General features: G+C 41.3%; 1 protein-coding gene across 2 annotated transcripts; it reads right to left on the bottom strand.

The window, feature by feature from the left end:
- Positions 1–62: 62 nt before the first annotated feature.
- On the bottom strand, positions 63–25080 carry SKIL (SKI like proto-oncogene). Of its 2 annotated transcripts, none has more exons than XM_053390534.1 (7): positions 24848–25080; positions 18807–20594; positions 13313–13410; positions 9256–9503; positions 8904–9142; positions 5540–5764; positions 63–1013 (listed from the first exon to the last, which is right to left on the bottom strand). In XM_053390534.1, the coding sequence occupies exons 2-7, from the start codon at positions 19899–19901 to the stop codon at positions 852–854; spliced, it is 2067 nt and encodes a 688-aa protein (XP_053246509.1). In that variant the 5' UTR covers positions 19902–20594; positions 24848–25080; the 3' UTR covers positions 63–851. The 2 variants fall into 2 exon arrangements, with proteins under 2 accessions (XP_053246509.1, XP_053246510.1); XM_053390535.1 differs by having other exon boundaries at positions 24897–25080.

The following is a 25080-nucleotide window of genomic DNA, read 5'->3' as shown; positions in this document are numbered from 1 at the left end:
CGGACAGTTAACTGTGTGGAAATCTGCATTTTGAAAAATGTTTGCTGTTGAATAATTACCAGTTAGCAGTTCTCAATCCAGCTTTAATAATCAAAATGAAGTATCAGGCTAGAACAATGCATGGCAGCAAATTCTCTACAATCTCTTCTTTCTGCTTTAGATTCTTGGAACTATAAAAACCATTTTATGAAAATGGACTGCATGCAATAGAAAGCAAATATGCAGCTCCTGCATATTTTGAAAGAAACCAAAGTTGCATTCAGTAAAAAGTGTATAGAGCCCTCGAAACAGATTGTAAAAGAAAGTTACACTGAGGAGTGTAAAACACTACGGGTTGTAGCCAACGCTTCCTCTTCCTCTCCTTGCATGTCCCCCAAAATCTGCTCTGGAAGCTCCCCCAACCTACAAGAGCTGATTTGAGGATATGCAGGGGGTTATGGGGAGAAAAGAAGAGGAGGAAGTTCCACTGTACAAGTGGAAGTCTGCTTTGCGAGCAGAATAGCAGTGCTGAATACAACCAGTGGTTTCAACACTGCTCAAAACCATTAAAAAAAAGAAGGGAGGAAAGCAACATAAATACAGATTTTGTCAGTCTGGAAGTTTTACAAAGGTGTATCATTACAGATTTGAATGCATAAATCGGACACAATCTACTGGGAACTTCTCTTGTGCAAAACGTCATTGAAATGATTGGGAATTGCAACAACTCCTACTCCATTGATGCTCTGCTCACATAGGAAAAGTTCCCCATGACTGTCCCAATACCTTCGCTGATCCATGGCTTGACTTCCCCTTGGCAGGACATTTATTAGCCCTGCTGAGAAAGTGCAGATACAATCTCGTTGGCACTTTCATTTCCCTTTGCCGTTTTTTGAAGACTTCTGAATCTGAAGTTTTAATTCCTTGATCATCATCTCCAACTTTTGCCTCGCTTCTCGTTCCTGTCTCAGTTCATCTTGAAGCTCCTGTCGATCGGCCTCAGCGTGATCCAGCCTCTGCCTTAGCTCTGCCAGCTGCACATTTTTAAAAGGAGAGAAAAGGTTTAAAAACTTCTTAATGTATCCCCATCCATGCAACTCTAGAAACCACACAGTTGTTTCTGAAACAACATTAAGTAAGGTATGTACAGATACGAGCCCACTGGTGCGGCAATGGGAGGTGCCTGCTTCAAAAAGTGGAAGCCAAGCGGCAGTCCTCCAACTCGCCAGCAGCACTAGTTTCCAGCAAAATCTCACCACGCAATACAGTTAAGAGAGGTGCAGAGGCAGGGTGACAGCAAAGGGGAGGCCACAAGCAGCAAAACAGGACATGCAGAGTATTCAGTGCATAATAATCAGCATCACATTTCTATCTATCTATCTATCTATCTATTTATTTATTTGACTTGTATCTCACCCTTCCTTCAAAGCAACTTAGCAAAAGGCAAAAATACACACGCATGTGTGTGCAGGAGTGGACCTTGGTAATATGCTGGCCTGTGCAAGGCCATAATTTGACCTAAGGCAACAATGACTGTAATCAAAATTAAACCACAGTTCATGTTTAATTACGATTTAATGCAAACAAGCAGGGTGCTGGCGTAGTCAGTTCAAAGATTCCCGCCTTCTTCTTCCCCACACCACACTGGGAGCAACAAACCGCAAGTCATGACTTCTCGTGTCGCCTGAATCCAGCTCATGGTTTGTTTTCCCCAAACAAAGAAGCAGTAAACCAAGAGCTAACCTTGGCTACTAGTCATGGCTAGTCTGGACATAAACCACAGTTCTAAGTTCAGATGTCACAAGAAGTCAAGGCTTGTGGTTTGTTGTGACCAAAAGTGAGGTAGGACCAAAATGGAGAATTTCAAGAAGCATGCACCAGCACATTACTCATTCACATTAAACCACAGTTCAACATTATGAACCGGGCCATTCTGTCCTCTGGGAAATGCATTCCTCATGACACACATAAGCCAATTTACTAAACAGAAATATGTAGACCAAGATTTCTCTGGAATTAGTGAGCTATAGAAGCCATCTAGTGGAGAGCTTTAGTATAAATTTTACATTTCAGCACAAATGTAACAGGGTTTCTTTACTACCAGCATACTAGAAAGTGTTCCTAACAAATGATTTACAATCTAATGATGGGATCTTACATACACTTACTCTGAAGTAAAATAAGTGGTATATAGGGCCAATTCATGTATGGTTCAGATTGCTTAAGCTACCCATGTGGTGGAGTGCAGGAAAAATTGTGACCTTTTCTACTACGTACAGTGGTATCTTGGTTGTTGAACAAATCAGCCCCAAAACGCCACAAACCTGGAAATGAGTGTTCCGGTTTGCAAATGTTTTTCGAAAGCCAAATGTCCGACGTGGCTTCCGATTGAGTGCAGGAAGCTCCTGCAGCCAATCAGAAACCACACCTTGGTTTTTGAATGGTTCCGGGGTCAAACAGACTCCTGGAACGGATTAAGTTCGACAACCAGGGTAACACTGTATAACCTTTAATGAGAACTGGAGTGTTTATACAAGAACAGCTCCATCATTAAGTCAGTCTTGCATTTAATGATTCAATCCAGAGGCAATAGTTGATTGGGAATTCTATGCATAGATTCAACACAGGTGTGTGAGAGGGGAGGCAAGAGGGATGGATGTCTCCATTCCTCCTCTAGCAATCTGCTTGGTTTCCAAGTTGGCTGTGGAGGAAAGGAAACCATTTTCCCCCCTTCAGGTTCTGATCCTCCTCTGCTGGGCCATTTGGCAGAAGATTTTTCTTTACACCAGCCTAGCATCTTGTGTTTCCATGACAACAATGGGATAAGGGTCTTCCCTTCTTCTTCAACCAGCACATAAACACCAGCTCCTGGCCTCCTACAAGGCTAGTAAGAACATTTGCAAGCTTGTTTACGAGGGGAAATTCGGCTTGATAACCTTTGGGGTTTCTTTTAACGCTACGATGCTAGGATACGAACTAGGATAACAATCCATTATTGTTGTTATCCTAACTAAAGAAGTATGGACTGTTGGGATACTGCCAGGGAGACAAAGGCCATCATGACCCGTCGATTCCGGACGATCCATCGATCTCCCGTAGACACGCAGTATCATTCAATTAGTGACATGAGCTCCAGAAATAGCTTGCCACATTCCAGAGCTGATGCACGCTCTATCAGCAGAATTTGCACAGCAAAAGATGCACGCAGGAGAGCATTATTTACAACTTTATTCAGCGTTGGTCAGAACAAAGAGAAAACAAGACTGCCTGCTTCAATGTCTCAGGCACAGAGGGAAAAACGAAAGCAAAGACACAACAGAAACATCCTGTGAACAGGAAATACGCAGGCTGTGACACAAAACATCCTGCTCCCTTTTTAAGGTGGAACGGAAATATCCTAACATGGACTTGACTCCCATTCAAATAAGAAAAGAGGGGAAGGCCTAACTCTAGTTTCCCCTGTCAGATATCATTCTAATTTTCTCTTCAGAACTAATGCCCCAAGGATGTCTTAGATCTGGGCTTCCAGTTCCTCTCTGCCTTAATGGAGGCAGCCCCATGACAATGGGAGATTGTTGGCAAAGGATTGAGGGTAATTTTCATTGCAAATTCCCCCCAGGGATGGGGGCGGAGAACGGGCTTCACTTGCAGTACTGGCTCTCACTCTGGCACGGAATGAGAGGGGCAGGGAGGCGCTGAGTGCAAAAGCACTTTGCCTGCCAAAAACCCTCCAATAGTGCCATTAAGAAGCAGAGCTTCTCCTGTTAACTAGAGCTTCATTGGACTAAAGTACAGGTGCATGCTAGAAGAGATGAGATCACAAACTGCGGAACTAACCAACTGCAAGGACTTTATGGTCTGAACTTGAGATAAGACTTAATTCGGTGCAAAAGATGGTGCGGGGAGGAGAGCCTACAGTTTCTTTAAAGTTTTCTTCTCTACATTTATGATTCAGCAACTCTACTCTGAATGTTAGTTCAAATTATAGTTGTACAAGCAGGAATGGAAGAAATTGGATTATAAATATGGAATATAACATCAAACAGAACTGTGTGTAAAAAAAAGGAAAAGGGAAGGAAGCTCTATTTTGCAAAAGGTTTACGATGGAAACTTAGAGCTGACTCTTCCCCGTCTGTTATTATTTACGAAGTGAACTGAATAACACTAAGAGGACTTGGGATTTAATTTAATTGGAAGTATGATTGCTCATTTATCTTCAGTTGGAAGGAAGGATGAAGGAGTCTGTGAACTGCCAAAGAACTGATAAGGTTCTTTACTGAGTCATCAGCAGTTCGACAGACCGCTCTTCTTCCCAGGCGGAGAGGAAAAATGGTGAAAACAGGTTATTTACTGGGACATAGTGTCTTTTGCAGCTGCAAAAAGTTGCAAAGCAATGACGCACGGGACAGAGCTATGGATAAACTTCTGGAACAATGAGATATCAGCTCCAACCAAGGCATGACAAATAACAGCAACAACCGGGGTAAAGAAAGACATAGCATCTTACAAGGACAGGAAGAAATACCACAGACAGAATAATTGCCATACACAGGAAGAACAAGCATATAGTTTGAGTTCCTCACTTGTAGTTTTATAAATCATTTAATGTGTCAACACTAGAAGACGTTATTAATATTGCAGTTGTTGTATAAGGGATTATTATTATGACCAGAATGTAATGGAAATTAGTAAGATTTTGGCATGCAGAAATATAGAAAATTATCAAATCCAGCAAGTGGGGGGGGCACTTTATCTAAATTATATAATATGGAATTTGAACGATTGGTATTAATAATTGTATTATAAATTGGTATTGTTATAATGAGGCTATTATTGGATTGTAATTGATATCTTAGATCTAGAGGAATTGTAAACTCATTGTAATCTGCCAGTCAGTACACTCTAATAAGGGCTTTAGTCCATTTATTAAGAAGATAAAAGATATATGGGGGAAGAAGGGGAAGAGAGACATACCTAGTTAATAAAACTGAAAAAGCTTAAATTAATCCATAATAGAACTAAGGCACAAAAATAGATCAGTGTATTGACTAGAACTGAAAAATGAATTTAACATAAAAACTATATAAGGAATACTTTTTACAGGCCCTGCTTGGTACAGAAAATCAACCGTACTCAACACATGCCAGTCTTTTAAAGCATGCTGATATTTGTGGTTCCAGTGGTGATACCAAATGCTTAATAAAACCCGTTCTATAATCAGAGAGGATAATTTTTAAACAAGAATTTAGGAGACATACCAAACTTGCATCAAAAATTTAAGTCAGGCATCATCATCATCATACATTAAACCATCTTCTTTAAAACTGTCTATAGAGGGTGTGTGGGTATATTTAAAACTGTCTATAGAGGGTGTATTGGCCCAAACCCACTGTATTTATTTATGGCTTTAAATGCATAATTTCTGTATCTGTTACAAGTTTTACATGCCTTTGCAATATAAAGTATTTTCTGCTATTTGCTATGCTCCAGCAGCAATTTCATAGGTAATTAACAAGCGAAGACCTCCAACAACCAGGTTAAACTAATGTTTTGTGCTCACCTGAGCTGCATATTCTGCTTCTTTGTCCTTTTCCAAGTTAGAATCGCAGGTACATTTTTGCTTTATTACCTGCTCTAACTTCTTCTCCAAGTCCCTTTGCTCAACATAAAACTCTTGCATTCTTTGAGCATGCTCAGTCTGCAAAGATTCAAGTTCTTTTTGCAAATTCTGCTGCTCTTCTGTTAACTCCTTCATGGCTTTTGAACTACTTAACATTTCTACTTCCTGTGAAGAAAATGACCAGAATTACAGAATGTTAGCAACACCACAAAAGCACAAAGCATTTATTTCTATATTGCAAACTTCTACGGTCACTGTCATTTTTGTTATGCTGAATATAGCTTCAAGTTTTGTGGCACTTATTTGAAACCAGAGAATGGATAAATTTCATGTTCTTGGCAGCTTTTCTTACAAATATATATATAACTATGTTTGGCTTCTACAGTCCATAAAAACTAGATTCAGTTTGATGTATGCAAAAATCATACTGTAGGCTCAGTGGAAAAGCATGTACTTTGCATGCAAAATGTTCCAGCTTCAATCCACAGCATCTCCTGGTAAGGGTGGGAAAGACTCGCTCCTGTATGAAACTCTTTAGAGAGCTGCAATACTGTGCAAGGTGGACCAACAGTCTTGACTTGGTATGCAGTAACTTTGTTCATCAATACAGACCATTTCAATAAGTTTGCACACATGCTCTACAGTCATATCTCATGTTACGTTTGCTTCATGATATGTTTTTTCAGGTTGCGTCCCATGGCAACCCAGAAGTACCGGAAAGGGTTACTTCCAGGTTTTGCCGCTTGCGCATGTGAAGAAGCGCTCAATCACGCTTCGCACATGCGCAGAAGCACCAAATCATGCTGAACACCTGCACAGATACGGCGCTTCAGGTTGCAGGCTTTTCATGTTGCGAACGGGCCTCTGGAACGGATCCCGTTCGCAACCAGAGGTACCACGGTATTACCTATTACAAGCTTGCACATCATGTTCGTGAACCTGACAGCTAGTGAACTAAAACTAGTTTAGTGGCGTTACAGTAAAATTTGAGTAACCTGAGTCAGCCCTTCAAATTCCTGGTGTTATGTATATGAAACAGGAACACTGAAAAAAGAATGAGCTTGGCACCGTTGTTGTTTTAATTGCCTCATTGAAGAAAATCATGTCTGACCACTCCAATTTACAAATAGTATGTTTCTGTAACTATTTTCCAGTACGCCTACAAAACCCAATAATGTTTCTTTAGCTATTTTTCAGTATGTCTGTAAAACCCAAGATGCGATTTCTGGCATCCGCACATGCACAGACGCGATTTCCGGTGCCGCAGAAGCGAGTCCCCGTGCTGTGCTGCACCGGTTTAGCGCAGCGCACGGGGATTCGCCGAGCAGGCGGCTCAGTTCGGGGGAGGCTCATGGGCTGGTCAAACAACCCCCATGGACTGCTTGTGGCACATGGGACTTAGGTTGCCGACCCCTGAACTGCATGAATGTTTAAGGGGGGATATGAAGTATCCAACAGTGCACCCAAATTTTTGTTCATGCTTCTCTGGCTCACAGGCTACATGATTCAATTTGATATCTCCACTTGTTATGCAGCTCTTGCTACTTACTCAGGGCGCACTGCAGAATCAGGAGTTTAGCATATGTCTTTCAAACTTACACTGATCATATTTACTCTTATCTGAGTGAAGTCTCACACTGTCAAAGGGCAGTGTACACCAATCTAGAAATACTTAACACTTTTAAACAATGCAAGCAAGAGTCATTAATAGACACTCAAACCACAGAAGGGCTCTTGTGTTAAGGTTTCATACCACAAGTAAATAGAAAAGCTGGCAGAGAGCTGGTACAAAGATAATCGCACTAATTAAGCCCTTAATCCTTTGCAGCAGAGTGAATTTCATGCTTATTTAACATGCTAATGTTACACATAAGCATAAGATTGTGTAAACACCTAAAGTCTACTTGATTCACTTTTTCTGCACAATACTGGAGCCAAGTGTTAAACAGTAGGCTTCAGCAAGGCACTCCTAATTCAGAAAACTTGATCGGGCCCCAGTCCAGGTCCCAAATGCAATGAGGTGGCTTGCACAGCCCCTAATTAAAAATTAGGATTTAAAACCCTAATTAAACATGTGGTTGGTAGTGGTGAAAAAGAGGCAATGCCTCCATAATCTCCTTCTCCCAACACACCCCCATTGATAGCTATGGTTTGCTCCAGGTAGACCTGACCTGAGGTGATCTGGAGCTGCCTCAGTCCACTTTAGATAAATCTTGAATCAGGTCAAATCAAACTTGGTTCAGTTCAGGATCCAGGATTTGTCTGGAACCAGATGCACAGCCTTATTCTATAGCAGCAGAGCACTATGTGGAATGCTGAAGGATTGTTCCATACGGCTTCAGATAGATTTTTGTATATACTAAATGATACCCTTTCTCCCACATTCAAGTCAAAATTGTACTGGCGGTGGTTAAATCAGTCTTGTAATTTAATCCACAAAATTAATCACCAATATCAATTTACAGGAGCCTATGCTAGTTCGAAAGCACATCAAAGTGCAAGTAGATAAATACGTCAAAATGCAAGTAGATAAATAGGTACCGCTCCGGCAGGAAGGTAAACCGCGTTTCTGTGCGCTGCTCTGGTTCACCAGAAGCGGCTTAGTCATGATGGCCACATGACCTGGAAGCTGTACGCCGGCTCCCTCGGCCAGTAAAGCAAGATGAGCATCGCAACCCCAGAGTCGGCCACGACTGGACCTAATGGTCAGGGGTCCCTTTACCTTTACTTTATGCTAGTTGCCAGTGATTTGTGGCCTAGAGGTAGAAAAGGGGAGGCGTGGCAATCAGTGTTGTAGAACTCCCTACTTAATTCCCTATAGGCAACTCTTAGTGGCTATCTACAACCTCAATTTTATGTCTAATGCTATCTCAAGTATCCCCTTTGCGGACTTCCAATCCTTTACATTTTGTGTAAGGAACCTCTGGACAGAATATTTCCAGAGCACTTCCTCCAGTGCAGACACACAGTCTACAATGTAAGAATTTATAATTATGTAGCCATGGCATTTTACCATACAATAATAAAAAAGCACGTCCAGGTGGTGACTTTAGACTCTAAAGATTATTCCAGTAACACCTGAGGTTTGGCAGCCAAGTCAGCAATTTCAGGATTATATTAGTTTATAGTATATTAAGTTAATGTAACTCGAAATGAGGAGACAAGCCTTTACCTTGTACGATCCTATCTGTGTATTATTGTAGTTAACACTTCACGGTAATCAAGATTTAAAACCACTACAAAAAGTTATGCAACAAGCAGGTTTCAGAAGACAGAACGAAGCTAAATCAAATACATGCCATACCATCTGAAGATGTTGCTTCTTTTGCAAAATTGTATGTAGCTTTTCTTGCTGTTTTATATAGGTTTTCATTACATCTTCCATCATTTTCCCTTTGTCATCATCACAGCCAGTATCACGTGGAAGAGTCTGAGATGAAGTTTGTGCACTGCTGATTACTTCTACCACGTCTTCTGTAGTCACTTTGGAAGAGATCAGTTCAGCTTTCCTTCTGCTTGCAGGTTTAATGGATACAGGCCGCTCTATAGGAGTCAAAAAGGTAGGAAAAGTAATGATTGTTGAAATGCTACACCAGAAAGCAGCTGCACGTTACAAGATGCAAGTGTACAGAAAGATGTTTATTTTTCCTACTCACCTGAATTAGCACACACTTCTGTACTAAGTTTCAAATCAACTTTCTCTTGTACTTCAAGAGAAAGATCCTGAAAGAAAATGGCTTTTTTACGTTTGCCACCGCTGTGTTGCTTCACTGACTGTCCCGGTAGAGATTTAATTACCTCTGAAATCTTCTCTGCGGTTTTAGTAGCTTCTTTACATTGTGGCACAGAAGAGGTAAGGGAGACATTGGGAGCAACCATTTTATCACACATATAGAAGTAGTAGCTGGAAAGAAAAAAATAAAAATGCAGAATTAACAAAAATTACTTAAATCAACTGATTTTGAACCAAGCATGAACTATTATTACATCTTAGGTTTTAAAACCTGGGAACATGAATTAATTTGGCTTTGGTTACACCAGAACAGATTTAAAATGGAAATCTGTTTTAAAGCAGTTGTGCATATTCATTGTTTAGTTTAACAGGATAAAAAACAAATCAACTAAGGAAAGCAAGATAGAAACCAAATCAACTAGTTGCTATAGATATGAATGGCTCATTGGCAAGGATGAATAAAGAGAAAGTTTTAGTTTTTGTGTATTACTACAGTACCTCACCTTATTCAACTCTGTACTCTTGAAAATTTGCATGATGCTTTTAGGCTATCACTTTATCACATAGATTTAACTGTATATTATACAAAACTATGAGTGCTCAAATTGTGCAGAAGATGCCACTCATATTGCATAAATAAACCACATTATAGTAATGGAGCAACTTCGCTTTTCCCATAGATGAATATCAGCAGGGTTACAGCTGTGAGTTAGTTTAAAGACAGAGCAAATTAATTCCTAGTAAAACCAGTTCCTTCCCTTATTAACTAACAAAGGCACCCTACCATTTTAAATTTTCGCTTATTTACCTGAGGACTGCATGGTTTCTTATGTGGGAATGGCTGCAGCAGTGTTTCTGCTCCCAAAAACTGCATCTGCAAGCAAATTGCTACAGAGCAGGTGATAAATGCCTGTGTTCTCAGATTGAAGTGGAGGCACATATTGGAAAATTATATAGTGTAAAGAAGCTGCACTGCAGCAGCTAAAGAGCTGTCACCAGCATCGTAGACAGTATTAATACATTTAAAGAAAGACCACCCTTTAGTATAAGATTCCCATGGTGGCAAACAATTCATGGAGATGAAACTAATAAAACAATTCTCAAGTGGAAAGTGGAAAAAAATCTATGTGTAGCAGGCTTAAAAGATGTCCAGCATAAAACCCCAACCTAAAGCCAGTTACAGAACATGCTGAAATGTCCTTTCAGTGCTTGGCATTTGTATTTGTCCAGACATCAGAGCTGGCACCAGGAGAAATCCTCTAAGGAGGGCATGCTAAATATGGCCTTCTCCCACGTCACTATCCATTGAACTTCAGGAAGTGGTGTAACCCTCAGATGAGGGCCACTGATGAATAATGAAGAGTTCAGGTAATCTCATACAGTAGCAGATGACCCTTCATATAACTTAGTCTAAGCCTCTATTCATCACATCCGTCCCACTCTCCAAAATTTGCACTATAGAAAGTGATAACACCACCACTGTGTTCTGCAGGTTCTTGTACACTACCTTGGCAATCCTGTGCACATGGAAGTGCTTTGAACACTAACAGCAGCATATAAATCCTAAAAGCATACTTTCAAAAGTGCAGCGTTGCAGCCTCAACTACTCTTATTTCCTATGCAGTTTAAATAATATTTTATTCCCAATATCAACTACACGGGAATTCATACTGCTATTTAGAAAAGGAAGGTGCAAAGAACACAATTAACTAAGCAAATTTGAGTCACAGAATCATAGAATTGCATAGTTGGAAGGGAATATGAGGGCCATCGAGCCCAAGACCCTGCAAGGCTTGAATCCATGACCCTGAGATTAACAGCTTCATGCTGTACTGACTAAGCTTGTTTTAATGTTTTCTCTTCCCTTTTCCTGTTTTTCCATTTGTGTTATGTTGTAGAAATCTGAAATAATAATGTGCAATTTAAAAAAATGTTTTAAAGAAATTCTCTTTGGGGGATGGAAGCCAGATACATTTTGAAAGCTATTACGAATACCTGGGACAGAGGGCATCTGTTTGGCTGGTAGATATGTGACCATAATGAAGCAATGTGCTCTGTTTGTGAAATTAGCTGAGGAACGGCGCATGTGATAATTCAACTGCTACATCAGCATTATACAGACATGTCATCAGCAGAGCAGAGCTTCCCATGGTTTCTGTGAGCTGTGAAGCGTGTCAACTCTTCACATGGTTGAAAGACAGCTGCGTTTAATTTGTGAGACTGACGGACAACAATACAGCGCAAGTGGAGTCTCCCATGCAGCAATTTAATGTTTACTTTTGAATATAGATTGAAGTTGCTATTGCACACACCCACACACATACACAGTGCAACAATATATGCCCAATTAACTCTGGACCAAATCTAGCCTGAGAAAAGCAGCTCCTTGACAGGCCGATACAAATCACCCCTCACCGCCATCCGCTTTAGGAATCTGCTTCCTAACTACATTGGTACTTGCTGCTGTAACACATCCAGCTTTACATTAGCCTAAATTGTATATGCCGGCAAGTCTAAGAGAGAGGCAACAGAGAAATCTGTGTCAACTACAAGCAGGGTAATCAACCTTGCAGGTAAGTGGGAAAAGCTCAGCTTGGAGAAAAATGTGAGTGGGGCAGAACTGGATTGCTTGCAGGGGTAAGTCCATAGCATAGTAAAGAGAAAGCTCTAAAGCAAAAGGTGCAGGTAACGGAAGGGCTGAAGAGCTGGGATAGAAGAGCCAGGAGACACAACAGGTTGCAAGAGCACAGTGAAAGTGCTGTTACACTTGCACTGGTCTGGTCCCAAAAGATGGAAGGAGCAAGGAACAAAAAATGCACTTCCTGAGCCTCCATATTCCGGGCAGCCAACTTCAGTCACTCAAGCAACTATGTAGTAATTTTCCCTACATATGCACCTTAAGTGTTCAAGCAGGTCTTCTCTTAGCAGCTGTTTTAAGTCCCTGGAGGAAAAGAATGAAGGTGGTCCCAGACAGGCGTTTATTGCAGAATCAGTGCTGCTTAGGCACAGATGTTTTCCACCATACTCACAGGACATCACCAAAATGCCAGCTGATTATTATTGTTTGCATTTATTCTGGATTTCACCTTAATGTGGAAAATGCAATACATAAAAATAACAGCTGGATGTGGAAGGTCATTAACAAATTTTGGGGGGTGGGCTGTTTGTCCAGTGAGGTGACATTTGGGTGTGTGGCCTTTATCGCCGCACCCTTCTTTCATTTTCTCCTTACCTGATCACACAAGCTAGCTGTTTTGTTTCTGGTGACTGGAAATTTCACAATTGAGTTTGATCATTTCCATCAATTGCCCATGCTGAAGTGACAAATAAATGTCAGCAACCTGGTGCAAAGGAACTGTTCTCTCAGGAATGCCACAGAGTACATGCAACAGATTACCTTGGAGTCTGCAGTACATACACTGGGCTCTATTGATATATGTTTGTTAATAAGGTGCTTTTGCACAAGACCTCTATGAAACTTGCACAAAACTTATACAAGTCAGGTAAATATCACTCTTGCACAAAAGCTCAGTTTTACAGAGAAATCAAGAGTTGTAATAACAGCAACTGAAGTGAGTGTACCAAAAGGAGAGAGAAAGAGTAGAAATTCCTGCGGAAGAAGTGGCCCATAATATCAAAGTTCAGCTCTAGATTGGTCTAGAGCAGAAATGGGGTTTATCTGGCCCTCCATATGCTTTTGGATTACAAATTCTGTAATTCCTGGCTGAGGCCACGATACTTAAGATTCTGAAGGGAGATAGAATCCAGCAATATATGGGGAATCACAGCCTCCACATCCCTGGCTCAGGAGGCCTATAATTATTTCTTAAGACACATGTTACATATGTGACCAAACTCTAGAATGTTCACTTATCCTTACGCAAAATATGAACTACACCTCTAAACTTTCAACTGGCAGCAACACAACTAAACTTCATGTTGTGCATTCACTGTTTATATTCTTGACAAAAGGATGTTACCTGGGATGCATGAATGAGTGCGGCTGATTAACGGAATCTGCTTCCTGCTTTACAACTGGATACCATTGTTGAAATTCTAGGTTATACTGAGAATCTGCCTGAGGAAGGAAAAAAATCAGCATTTATGTTTTATGATACAACATTCCAGTTGTGAGAGTTATGATGTGGAGGAACTGCTTTACAATTATTTCTCCAATGTCATCAAATTAGGAAGGAGAAATTACAAGGCAACGAAACAGAAGCAACAGTAGAAAAGCAAGATTACCTCAGTTTCCCCCATTCCAATTACAGATGAAAGAATTAGCAGCTTTCTTGAAAACTGGTCATCTTCCAGCTTTTTTACTAGAATAAATATACTATGCCACACATAGGACCCTGCTCTGGACGATGCTCCCATACTGGCATGGAGTGGGCTTCAAAGCCTCCCATGAGTGACCAAAAGTGATCCTGTGCTTTTTTTGATCAAAGTACATGCTTCAGAAATATTCATATATTGCGTCAATGGCAGCATGTGGGATTTTAATTCAAGGTTCTTAATACCATCGTCATAGCAATGTATATCAGTATGAAACCTTCATCATGGATAAAGATGGGAAAGGAGCTAGGGTTTCCATGGCCAGATAAAATACTTATTTCAAATATGACAGCTTAAAAGAACCTTGAGGATTTCAACTTTCATTTCTGAAGGTTCAGCAACTATAGGACATGACTGCGGAGAATGAACAAACAATGTTGTTCTTCCCCCGGTGAAGGAGCACCCGTAGAATAATAACTGAAAAATCTCAGATCAGGAAGCCTAGTTACTGGCTTCAGCCTCTTTCTTTTAATCAGGAAGCAAATTAGTCAGGTAGATTTTTATAGAAAAAGGTAACGAGGAGGAGCTGGCAGAAGTCTAGAAGCAAACCTTGTCTGCAAAAGCCACATGGCTTTGCCACTTCAAAATGTGTTTCACACGTATACATCAAACAATGTTTCTTCTGTAGGAAAAGTGTTGTATTGGGATAAATTGGGCCACTTCAAATGGGACGAAAAGCCTAAATGGAAAGCACTACTGCATGTGAAATAGCATCTCAACTTGGGTGATAACTGCAATTTGCTAAGAGTGAGAATTTCAGAGATATAGAATTAATTCAGTTTTACCATTAGCCTATGACCTTGCCTTCTCATTGTTCTATCCCAGCTAACAAAGCATAAGTCTGAGTTCTTAAAAAAACGCTTCTGAGAATACCTGAGAGCCAGCGTGTGCTTTGGCTACTCATTACTCACCACTCAGTTATACTGTGAAATTAAAAAGCAAATTTGTTCCAAGAACCAACTTTGCAGAGAGCATTCATAGTGAAACTGAGAAGCAGAGAACAGAAACAGAGTTTTAGTATGTTTGTGTTTAGATCACAGATGGTGAAACTTCAAAACAGGGATCCTCCCCAGGGCAAATCTGTTTCAGCGTATCAAAGTGCTTACATCTGTAGGCAGATCTTTTTCTTCCCCTTTGCACATTTCATGTATGTGCTAAACCATGATGAGTCATTTAATATGCTTTATGCGGAGGAGACGAAACACTATTTTCACAAGACACATGGAGATGTATATGTGCACCAGAGGAACTAAAAACAGCTGGAGTTCCTAATCATAAGAACTTGCCTTCAAAAACATTTGTTTCTCCCAAATTGTGTCACAAGGAGGACACGCTATCCGTCATGAGGTTACTAAAAAATGATGGAACATCTCAGCTCCATAGATAATGCCAACCCTTTTAACAACTCTGCACTTGAAGGCAACAACACCTTGCACTATGGCTTCGGATACAGTACAGTACTTAATTCGCTTTTCAACCTTCCCCAAATCGTAATTAATTAAAAACCTGTTCTGACACATGCAAACATATTATGAGAGTCAAATAAAAATTTACCACGCCATTATGTTTTTAAAAGGATTGGACCAAAAGTTTCAACAGTAACATTTTTTTAAAATAAAGGCAAGTCTTGAATTTCCCCCTACCCTCCTGAGAAATTCTTATGCAGCACTGCTTCTCTGATTCTTGCATTTTCAGCACTTACAATATATTTAGAGTCTTTTGGGGGGGTGTCAGCCAAAGCCAGTTAGGTGTAGTTCATATTAGCAGAAGGGCATTCCTCTACCCCTCCTCCACCCCCTTTTTTCTCATCAAAATGTGAAGATCCCCAGAATCACTGCATCTTAACTATTCTTTTGCTACTTTGCTTTTCACATCTCAGAAGTGTTAGAAGCACTGCTGAAGCAGCAGAGTGTTTCTAGAATTTCTGTTAATGCTGGATAAGGATGTTCCTATTCTCACACATATAAATTCTCCTTATAAAAGCTTTAAGTAGCATTTTACATTCTGTTAAGCTAAAGGAGAGGATATAGTTGTATCATTCTTACCCAGATGCACAATTACTCCTGGGATAATGTTAATTGTCTTGCATTTTACAGATAACTTGCCCAAACCCAACAGCAATAGTTCCTCTAGAAATAAAGAGGGGGAATCACCACAACTCAGATGTAACCAGCTTTCTTTATATATTTCTTTCCTCCCACTATTGAAAGAAAGGGGATTTGGAATGATGTTCAGAAATACGTTCAATACACTTTAAGATCCGTGCAGTCCCTTCTGTTTCTTCATGCAAATGCATAGTTGCTCAACTACAAACATGCTAACACCCTGCCTCCAGCAGGAAGGGAGGAAGGTAGATAGGTGAACATGCATGTTATTGGAATGGTGTTGAGTGTAGAATACTGATAGAGAGGTCCTTAGCTCTACGCTTCTTCCATATTTTAGGTAACCACCCATTACCAAACAAGCACTATTCTACACATGAGATGAGAATATAATTCCTTGAAACTGTAATTTAATATTCTATCCACGAGACAGCCCTGGCCTATTATGTATGAGGAGTCTCACATTGGCACATCAACAAAACCATAGTCTTCATAGCAGTCGTTGTGTCCTTATTTAAATTCTCCCTCTCGCACAAATCACTCATTAAAACTCATATTGTGAAGGCTCATGGAAAGGTCATCTGTATTTATACAGCAATATGTAAATGCAGCACAATATTTTGGTAATACATAGCCCTTCATTAGCCATATTGCAAGAATGCAACAAAACGATAATGAGGTTGTTTATAAGCCTTGAGACACAATGTATCAATCATTTTCTTTTAAGGTAAGCCAAAATATTGTCTAATGAGTTACCATACCTTAAGCTGTGTTGTCATTTAATGAATAGCAACACACTTGCTACATCTTTAATGATCATATAAACCTGATTAAGCTGGGAAATTTATAGTTTCTGTTGCCATAACAAGTTCAGTATCTTCTTGGCCTGTGTACCTAGAACAAGTAAGCTCCCAATCACCCATCTGTGGTCCAACATTCATTTAGAGCTGTATTATTGCCAGTCAATGGACAATTCATGGCTGAGACGACGCCTCTAGGCAAAACCTCACATGAACTGTACTTCTCGCTACTTTATTTTACTTATCCTCCACTTCTCCCAACAAGCAGACAGCATAAGAAAAATGAAGAAGCTTGCCTATGATTAAATGGACTGATTTATATACTCATCCATGAACAGAAGTTGATCCACCAAAATCCTACAACTTTTATCTATTTACGATGACTATTGGAAAAGCAATAAATGGAAAGGGTAGTGATTAGCTTTTCCCCCTCTTCTAAGTTTCGCTTCTAGAAGACCTGGTCTTTTTGATGGAGTAAGTTAGTGCTGTTTCATTTGTTGCCAGTTAAGCTTTTGCTAGTTATGAATTCTGAGTTCCCACCTCCTGCTTTCCCATCAAGCATAACAGGGGGGAAAGTTTGTGTGGGTTTTTGGTACATATCATGGACATTTGAAATTTACAGATATGGAAAGTTCGATGTAGGTATGTGCAACCACCAGTATAGCAATTGCTCTCCATGAAGGAATTGAGTTACAGCTTGCCACTACCCTTATAAAGATACACGCAACAATTCCACCCATCTTAAAGCCTCCTCTTGAGAATTCTTAGGCATGTAAGCATGAAGCTGAAATGGCTACAGATATGCCCAAACTGCATTTTGAAATGACTGCATCACACTTTGTGGATGAGGCTTGCTGCCTTCATCAGATGGGGCCATGTAAACATATGAAGATGCCTTATAACCAAATTAAACTACTGACTCTTTTAGCCCATTGCCATCTGCTCTGTCTGCCAACATCTATGCAGGGTTTTTCCCTAGCTTGCCATCCAAGACTATTAATTGGAGATTCCAGGGACTGATCCTGAGTCACTCTCAATAAAGGCCATTGCCCGGTGGTAGAGCATCTGCTATGCATGCAGAGGGTCCCAAGTTCAATCCCCCATATCTCCAGGTAGGTCTGTCAGAGACCCTTGCCTGAACCCTGGAGAGCCACTGCCAGCCCATATTTCCCATCCTCTCATCTACGCTGGCATAAAAAGAATCTCTTGGTGCTTCTTGCTTGCTCTCAGTTTCTGACAACCTCCACCCACCAAAATAAGCTTTGCTGAGTTTTTGGAGCGGGACCATAGTTCAGTGATAGAGCTCACAATTTGCATGCAGAAGGTCTCAAGTTCAATTCATACTATTTCCAAGCCAGCTTAGATGAAATCAAGCAACACATGCTAAGAAAAGGCTGAAACATTAGGGAACCTTTGTCAGACAAGGCAGGTGATACAAGGCAGCTTTGTATGTTTGTGCATTTGTAGTTTCTTTGATGTGTTATGAAAGACACAGTATATAGTACGGACAACAAAAAAACTCCTAAAGGCTACTTATATATAAAATTTATCCAGGTGTTCACATCTCTGAATTGAAACAAACAACATTTTTCTATTTAGAAGGCAGAAAATACAAGGTGCTTCTGGGATTTTAAAAGTAGACACAATAATAATTTATAATGGAAAAGATAATTATAGATATTTAAACACTATGCTCCAGCAGAAAAGATATCTGTGGGTCTCGTTATCTGTATTCTTTTGGTGCTCTTTTAAAATAAATCACAATGACTTCTAACTATTCTCTTTAGCCATATTTAACTGTGGAACAGTTTACAACATATAACACCTAATGAAAAAGACAATAACTGGTATTTTGTAGAATGGACAGTGCTCCATGGTTACATTTATCATTGCCTGGTGCCAAGCTATTTATAACAAGGATGCATGCGTGTGTGTGAAGTAAAATCAAACAGGCAAGTCTGTACATCAATGTTAATTGATGTTCCATGCACTTAAGTCAGTTAGGAAGCAAGAAGTAAAATTCTAAACTTGTTAGCTTATCTAATATCCCTGGGTTTTAAAACACTGAAGTGTTATTTTGTTATATTTGCCATGATAATACTTCCTGATAACAACTTAAGTTTTTCAAAAATTTAAAGGGTCCAATTTACATTTAGGAAACACATATTTAGAATACTATTAATGAAATTTAAAATGTTAATTAAATGCAAATATTTTACAACTATAAATAAACTTACTTTAGCCTGGATTATTTTCTGATTTTTCATACTGAATTTTTCTTTCATTTCTTCCAAGAGACGCTTCATATTTCTCTCTTCTGGCTTGCCTAAATATTTTTTGTTAATATGAAGATAGCAATGCCATTTAGCTGATTCAAAGCCCCAGTGGCAGGTCCTCTTGTCAGGAGCTCGATGAGAATGCATCACAAATGTTTGGGGAGAAAACATCGAATAGCACTCTAAACATTGGATACATGGCGAATCTGGCTGCAGATAAAACTGTGGAGCAAATAAACCCTGACACTTTCCCAAGCACTCATGCTCTACTTCAAAGGCACCGCCTGTCTCTTTTAGCTGTGCCAGTGAATTCTTCGCGTGAAGCAGGCTGCCATTTTGAGGGAAAGTGCGAGGGCGCAGCAATGCATTGCATAGTCTCTGAGCATCAGTCAGTGTGATCAGCCCACAAGACGGGGCATTAAACGGAAGGATTCCCAAAACCTTTAAAATGTGAAGCTGGTCTGAAGTGCACCTAGAGCAATAGATGTAAAGTTCATCGCACACTGTGTTAATTTGCTGTAAAGAAAAGTCACGGAGCACAGAATTCAAGACTTGAGGCAGGCAAAGTCTCTGTTCCCCTCCAACGTTAAAACAAGATATAGACTCCCCTTCCAATAAAGTCTGTGTCAGCTCCGTAGAGCTGTCGGAAGGAACAAGCAGTGGACCAGGAAGGATCTGGGGCGATGGGAGAGGTACAAAGACAGAAGACATGCTTTCTTGAGAATGGCGAGCAGAAAATGCTGCTGGTCCTCCCAGCGAACTCTGGCTACTTAAGTGGAATTGTGCCAGTGTATGTTTCAGCCCTGGATTTAAGTTCAAGGGCTCAGATGCTGCAGCAGTGTTTGGTTTGGCATCTTCCTCTCTGTCCTCCATAAAGTTTTCTTCACATTCATCCAAATGTTCCTTCTTTATTGTTGACAATTTATTTACCACCGTTTGTTTTACATGCATTTCTGTCATTGCTTTTTTTGCTGGAGGACTGTCCTCTTCTTCTGCTGCAGTCCCCTTTTGCTTTGACTGACAACCACGGGGAAAGTTTGTCTGTGCAGCTTCCATAGCTAAACTTTAGAGAGGTGACTCTGAAGTTTGATCACTGGCAGGTCTTTCAAATCTCAATTCCTGGTTGTCTCAGCTGCTCAACCAGTATGGCTGCTTTTAATTAAATAAGACACCAAAGTAGGTAAATGCAAAGTTCAACACTTTGCATTTAAAATCACAGCCTTTGAAGTTAAGGAATCGCCTAGAAATATGTCATTCAAAAATACTTTTTCTCTAATTAACTAAATATAAAACGAACAACCCAATGCACATATAAAAAGGTTTTCCTCAAATCTTCAAGTCACTGGTCTTGAAACTGATCCAGTAATTTTGATCCAATAGAAAACTGTGATTTAGTACAAAGTTAAGCTTTGAAGGAGATTTCAATGTCTACAGGCTCTTCCATCAGAACACAGAAGTTCTCACAGTCTGAGATGTGCTGTTTTCAAACCTACACTTCTATAAGAGGGGGAGCTTTATGTATCAAATCTTGTTATTTGCACTATCATAGGCAAGGTTTTGGATTTACTGTCCAACCAAGTTTTCCAGTTCCATCAGTCTCAGTGTTAATTCACCAATAAACACTCGAGTAGAAGCTGATCCTAGATTATTGGTTGTAACTATATGTATATAGGCGACCATTGCGAATAATGAAAAATAGCTCCCAGCCATCAGCAAAATTGATTTCTTGGGTTCATCCTTTCACAAAATCTGAATGAGGGGTAGAAAAACAGGTATTTTATAATCAGAAATGTACCAAAGCAATCAAACAGTTTCAAATTAAATTCATATATTTTAAATATGCACACTTAACACAGCAATAGTGTTTCCTGAACTAACCTATTTTGATCAGTGAGAGTGCAAGCTTGAGTTACAGAAGCTTTATCTTGTTAAAATATTCTGGGCACTACTTTCAGACACTTAATCAAGAATAGTCAAATAAAAGAGATTGCTATGCGTATTTTCACTTAGAACCAAAACTATTCACAAGAAATCCATGATCTCTCAAGATCTTGCCTTGGTAATGGACTGGATGACAGCCAACAAACTGAAGCTCAATCCAGATCTAGGGCAGTTCCCTAGACTGGATGGATGGGAGGTTGCCTGCTCTTGGAGGGGTTGCATTGCCTCAGAAGTAGCAGGTATGCAGTTTGAGGTACTTCTGGATCCTTTACTGTCACTTGAGGCTCAGGTGGCCTCCGTGGTGTAGAGCCCTTCTATCAGCTTTGGCAGGTGGCCCAGCTGCACTCCTATCTGCACCTCTATCTAACCATTGTTGTCTATGCTCTGGTAACCTTTAGCTTAGATTACTGTGATGTGTTATACATAGGGCTGCCTCTGAAGGCAGTTCGGAAACTTCCAACTAGTGCAGGAATTGGTGGCTAGGTTGCACACTGGGGCAAGATGGTTTGAGCATATTACATTCTGACCAACCAATCCTGACTGCCGATTAGCTCCCAGGCCCAATTCAAAGTGCTGGTTTTGACCTATAAAGCCTTGAACAGTTCAGGATTTCCAAAAGCTGCCTAGCCCTACTTGTGGGGGAAGGAGGCATGTTTTCTTCCGGCACACATCTTTGTATTTTATCTACCTGTTCCCCATTTATTCACCTGTGCATACTCAACAATACAGACATGTGCACTCCTGATATCTTATCCACCCACTCCATTTTAATGTATCAACTGTTTAGACATATTATGAAATGACAGCCTGTCTTGCATATAATACAGGTCCTGAAGTTATCTAGGCAGAATGTAAGCAAAGCAGACATTCCACTTGACTTCTCCTCTCCTCCCCTACATATTCTGTTCGCTTTACTCACATTCCACTCAGTATTTACCCCATAACCTATTTTGAAGGGGAATGGATCAAGGTAGGGACAGCAAGTGTTAGTTTCTCTCCCACCAGCTTTGTTCCCTTCTCCTCTTGCCCCAATTACTATTTCCTGATCTCAGAATTCTCCAACATTTCCCCATAAATCTCTCTCTCTCTCTTTGTAATGCATTTCTCACCCCCTCCCAATTCACATATTTGTTATCTCTGCTGTCTCCAACCCCCATCACCAGCTAACTCCTCTCAATTTCATCACACAATCTACACAATATAGGCTATTTAGAAATACAGGGGTGATGAGAAAACAATAATTGTTTGGAAACAAATTATTGCATGTTTAAGTAAAATAAAATACTCTTGGAATTTGTAGAATTGAAAAAAGGAGCACTTCTTTCATACTTGGTAAATTCAGAATCCACAGAAGTCCTAGAAAAATCAAAGTTCCCTTTAGCCTTTTGAAACTGGTATATAAAACACAAATAAGTGCACTGCAACCATACACATTTTACATTTGGAACTTAGGTTTCTCGTGCAATAATAAAGAATGACAACACTACTGTTGCTTCAGACAAAGCAACTCCAACATAATGTATTTTCCCTTTCAACGCATGAACTGCCTATACCCTTCCCTTCTAGTTTTTGGTTAATACTCAGCATTTTTGTGGAGGGTGGGACAGGACACATTTAGCACAGGAGTTCCTCACTCCCTAAGATCACTAATTTCAAAAATCTACCATGTAAATCAGCTCACTTCTCCCATGACTAAATGTATACGCTTTCAAAATAGTCTTTCTCCAGACTTCCTCAACACACATACCACAATTACATGATTTATTTTACCCCAAAGACAATCAGAGCTTCCCACTTCCCAGAGTAACTTTTTGTCAAATTACCACACTCCATCCAAACCTAGCCCTACAAAAAAAAACCACAGACTTTCCCCTAAAAATCATTCAAGATGCCACAAAGAACCATTAACCTTACTAATACCCACCTAAGATTCCCTTTATTCTACCCCCCCAAAGACATGAAAAATCTCACAGAATTTCTTCTCCCAACGTCTTTTTGCAATATAGTGGTAACTCAGGTTAAGAACTTAATTCATTCAGGAGGTCTGTTCTTAACCTGAAACTGTTCTTAACCTGAGGCACCACTTCAGCTAATGGCGCCTCCCACTGCCACCACGAGATTTCTGTTCTCATCCTGAAGCAAAGTTCTTAACCCAAGGTACTATTTCTGGGTTAGTGGAGTCTGTAACCTGAAGCGTCTGTAACCTGAAGCGTCTGTAACCCAAGGTACCACTGTAATTCTTATACACCCATCCACAGTAAACCGCCTCCTGAAGAAACACTCAAATATATAAATACCTGTATTATTATTATTATTTAAATTTGCATACCACCCTTCATCTGTAGATCTCAGGGCAGTTCACAGCATAAAAATACAAGATAAAAACACAACATACATAATAAAAACAAAACAAGAACACAAACACATTTAAAATGATATAGGATGTTAGTCAGCTCAAAGCCTGGTTGAAGAGGAACGGTTTCATCTGGCGCCTAAAGGTGTATAATGAAGGTGCCAGGCGAACCTCCCTGAGGAGAACATTCCACAAACAGGGAGCCACTGCAGAAAAGGCTACTAGCCTCCATTTTTAAACTGCTTCAGAGGATTCCTTAGAAAAGTATAAGGGCGTCCTCAATGGGAAGATGGTAAACAAGCTTCCTTGAAAGCTCACTCAGTACTTTCCACCACCCTGCCTTTGCAAACTGGACCTGTCTATTCTAAGATCCACTCTTTTAAGTTTACACTGAGCAACGGGGAGGCCCACCAGATTGCACAAACAGTGTGCACACCCTAGAACATTTCCCAGAATCCTCCGCAATATGCAGGCATTCCAGAGCAGGTGAGCAAGGGGTTCCTCAGCAGAAAAGTCAGTCTGGGTGGAAAAGATTCCCTGCAACTGGAAATCTTTGAAAGCCACTCACTCAATACCTTATAGTCTGGAAACTCCTTGTCCATAAGTGAGTTTCTCATGAAACATCCTAAAGCAATGACTTAACACTCCCACAGCCAATGCGAGTGTGCCTTTGCTTGCAAACCCCGACAAAAGCGGCCCTCCACCCCCCAGCCTCCCCCCCCCCCACATCCTGCGCTGAATCATTCCTGGTAGAAGCTGCTGCTGCTGCTGACCCGCCCCCACCCCCGGTTCCCCCCACCGCCTTCTACTAGGAATCTCCTTCCACACCTCCAGCCCCAGAACCCCAACCCCAACTCCTCCTCTTCTTCTTCTCGTGGAATTTCCCTGCCCTGCCCTGAACTAAACTCCTTTCCCTTCTGGCATCAGACTTAACCTGCTGCTGCAGACGCTCCTCCCCCGACAGGCGGCGAGGAAGGTTAAGTCTAGCTAGCAGAGAGGCGACCGGGGGGGGGGGGGAGAGAGAGGGGGAAGGTTAGGCCGTGTGGGGCGGAGTGTCTGCAAAGAGTCTCTCCAAAGACGCCCTCAGATTTTCACCTCCTCCCCGCCCCAGCCGTATCGCCCCTTCTCTCTCTGTCCTCCGACGCCACAGCTTCCCTTCCCAGGCCGACGTTGCTCTCCAGAACAACCTCCCTCCACCCACCCCACTCGTGCATATTTGTCTAGTTTATTGCATTAAATAAATAAAATGTTTAAGGAAATCCTTCCCCCCCCCCTTCGGAGGGAGGTTGTTAGTCCGATCCCCATCGCGCAGGCGATCCTTCCCCGACACAACACTCACTAAGTAATAATTACCCCCACCCCCAAAAAGGAAGCCTATTTCCCATCCCCCATCCGGACAGGAGGCGAGTCTTTCTTTCCCCCCCCCCCTCGGCACCCCATTTGCAATACACACACACACACACCACCCCTACACACACACACACACACACCCTGCAACTGCTCGCGGCTAACCCCACTCCATTCCCCTCCCCCATCACCCTTCCTCCCCGGGACCATCGCTTTCTCTCCCCCCCCCCCATTGCCTCAGTATAAACACGGAGCCCCCCCCCCATACATACACCCTCGTCGTCTCCCCCCCCCCCCCGCCGCCCAACTCCCCCTGCCCCGCTTCTCCTCCCCGAGGGTCCCGCCGGCCGGCCGGCCTCACCTTCTTCCGAGGGAAGCGAGCGTCCTTTCCCCCGCTTCACCGTCCATACCTCACAGCCGGGCTGCCCCCGACAGAGGAGCAGAAGCCGCTGACGCGCCGCCCACCCGTGACCTCACTGCGGAGACAGAGGAGGAGGAGGAGAAGGAGGAGGAAGGAAGGAAGGAGGAGGCGGCGGCGGCGGCGATGGTGGAAAAACCACCGTGACTGAGACGGAGGCGACGGCGGCGGCGGCG

Source organism: Podarcis raffonei, chromosome 5, assembly GCF_027172205.1.
Source record: "Podarcis raffonei isolate rPodRaf1 chromosome 5, rPodRaf1.pri, whole genome shotgun sequence".
Taxonomy (NCBI): domain Eukaryota; kingdom Metazoa; phylum Chordata; class Lepidosauria; order Squamata; family Lacertidae; genus Podarcis; species Podarcis raffonei.
This window is presented reverse-complemented; position numbering and strand designations above follow the sequence as displayed.